We start from the raw sequence: 2153 nt of genomic DNA, 5'->3' as shown, positions 1-2153 counted from the left end.
TCAGCAGGCAGTACAGTAAGGCTCACCATAGTTAACTTCACAGCGATAATGCTTAGGAGAACTCGTGAACAGAGACTGTTAGTATTTCCTTATTTACAAATTGATAACACTTTCTAGAAAGAGCAGAACAGAACACTAACACGCATTCTTCTATCAAGTCCAACTGCTGTCTACCTCCTTATTGCAAACATCAAAGACCAGAAAAACGTGCTTTTAAATGACTTACGATTTGTAGAATAGGCTGTAGGGTGGGTTTGTGGCCATCAGTTGAGTTATAACTGACACTATTATTATTATGAAAACTGGCATCAACTGAATAAATGCAGAATATGAATTCTGAAAAGAACAACAATAATTAGTAGTCAAGACAAGATACAGACAGAAAACGACGCATCTGTTCACAGAAACCAGGCTACCTATCATAGATCAACAATGTATTAAAAGTAAATTGAAAAGGAAGTACTTTCAAATTTTGAGGGACATTTTAATTTCAAAATAACCTTTATTAATAATCTCAGAAAACTCTTTAAAGCCATTTTCTTTCAATTCTATTTTCACGACATTTCTTTCATCTACAGCTTCCTTCACAAGGTGATAGATGCCCACAGCACCGTACCCGTCAGTGACCAGCTGATAATCCAAACTAAAGGAACATATTGCAATTCCCTGTTTATGCCTACGGCTTTCTGTGCATCTTCTGAAGTTTGCTATACACATTCTAAAAATCTCAACCTCTGTTCAAACACTGGATAAAATGGCTGAAAAGTAAAGAGTTAAGAGACCATATGTAGTGTAACTTGGGACAGGATGCAAGCACTTGGCTTTTTTGTTTGAATGAATTTAGCAGAACAAAAGAGTGGAAAAAATATCAAAGAGAAAACACAGATGCTTACTTCTGCTCTTTGTTTTAGTTGCAAACTGGCTTCTAAAATGCCTTTTCTAATCAGGAGCAAACTATAATATGCAGCTATTTAAGCTTTGCCATCTGCCCTGGGATAGCAACAAGGATACCTCGCATATTAGTAGGTGGGATTCATTTGCCCTAGCTTAGCTGTCTATAGGCTCTATCAGGTTTTTTTCAGAGCCTTACTATAAGAGACTCACAGGGAAGAATTCATCTTCCTCAGAGAATGGTCTCAGTAGGTTAACAGACTGCCTCCGAAGGAAGATTTTTCCAAGGCAGGCGGCATGTGTGTATGCACACTAGCAATAAATGACACCTTGTGTCTCATCTGGAGGTTTCAGTTGGTAGAAACGTATCCCGGACCTGTCCTGCCCTGTGCTGGAAGAAGCCTGTGCAGCACCTGGGCGGATGGTGTGTGCTAATTTACGGAAAGATTAAACACGCCATGAGGACGAGCCAATTCTTCCGTATCCGTTATCAGTCCACATTTGGACTAACTGTTGTTGGACTACCAAACCATTAGAGCTGGCAAAAAGCAAGCACCAGCAAAACACTCAGTGACAGAAACTCCAGGGCCTGTAATCCTACCAACACAATGTATTTTTGAAGTAGTGAGTAATAAAAGACAATCTAGTTACTTTTGAAAACATCCATTTTGGCTGCAGCACTTGAGGACAAACACTGAGCATTTAAGCCTGAGAAGGTTTGCCCTGGCTTCAGATGTATAAGCAGACCCCCTCACCCTGGTGAAATACTTAAGCCCAAGAGATCCCTCCTCCTGCCTACCTGTGGCCTGTTTTCTTCCTCCTCTTGCTCCTGTGTCCATGCTCTTTCATTTCGGTGCCTCCGTGGATAATAGTGCGCGTCTCTGGCGACATTTGAGAACATATGGATATTTCCTGTTAAAAGAAAACAAGAGAGAGTCATGATTTTCATCCAGTTGCTGGTACTCACTTGTATTTCTCAGAGTTTCTACTTGATTATCCAGGCTTATACTACACGACCTGAATTACAGTTGTGAAACCTCAAATTAAGAAGAGCAAACACACCTTGGATTTAAATGTCAAAATAGTATGTCGTTCCAAAAAGTGTACCAAAGAAATTGTAAAGTTTGCCCCAAGTCCATCTTAATTTAAATCAAACTGCAGGAACATGCTATAATTTTTATTATTGTATCTCATATTTTAATATTGTTTCTGTCACATTCACTTGCAAGGCCGTAGCTTGTGTCGTATCCCCAGGCTCTCAG

The 2153-nt window shown here is 39.8% G+C and overlaps 1 protein-coding gene across 1 annotated transcript in view; it reads right to left on the bottom strand.

Annotated features, from left to right (window-relative positions):
- Window positions 1–204: 204 nt before the first annotated feature.
- The window catches only part of DNAJC18 (DnaJ (Hsp40) homolog, subfamily C, member 18), a gene marked incomplete at its 5' end in the record, with an annotated part of 6258 nt that continues 4309 nt past the window's right edge, over window positions 205–2153 (bottom strand). Inside the window, 2 exons of the mRNA XM_009708590.1 lie at window positions 205–336; window positions 1691–1803. Coding sequence (XP_009706892.1) covers window positions 223–336; window positions 1691–1803 — 227 coding nt within the window. The remainder of the gene's footprint in view (window positions 337–1690; window positions 1804–2153) is intronic.

The sequence above is a fragment of the Cariama cristata genome, unplaced genomic scaffold (genome assembly GCF_000690535.1).
Source record: "Cariama cristata isolate BGI_N322 unplaced genomic scaffold, ASM69053v1 scaffold37579, whole genome shotgun sequence".
NCBI classification, from domain to species: Eukaryota; Metazoa; Chordata; class Aves; order Cariamiformes; family Cariamidae; genus Cariama; species Cariama cristata.
Note: the sequence above shows the minus strand (reverse complement) of the source record. Positions and strands in the feature narration are given on the sequence as shown.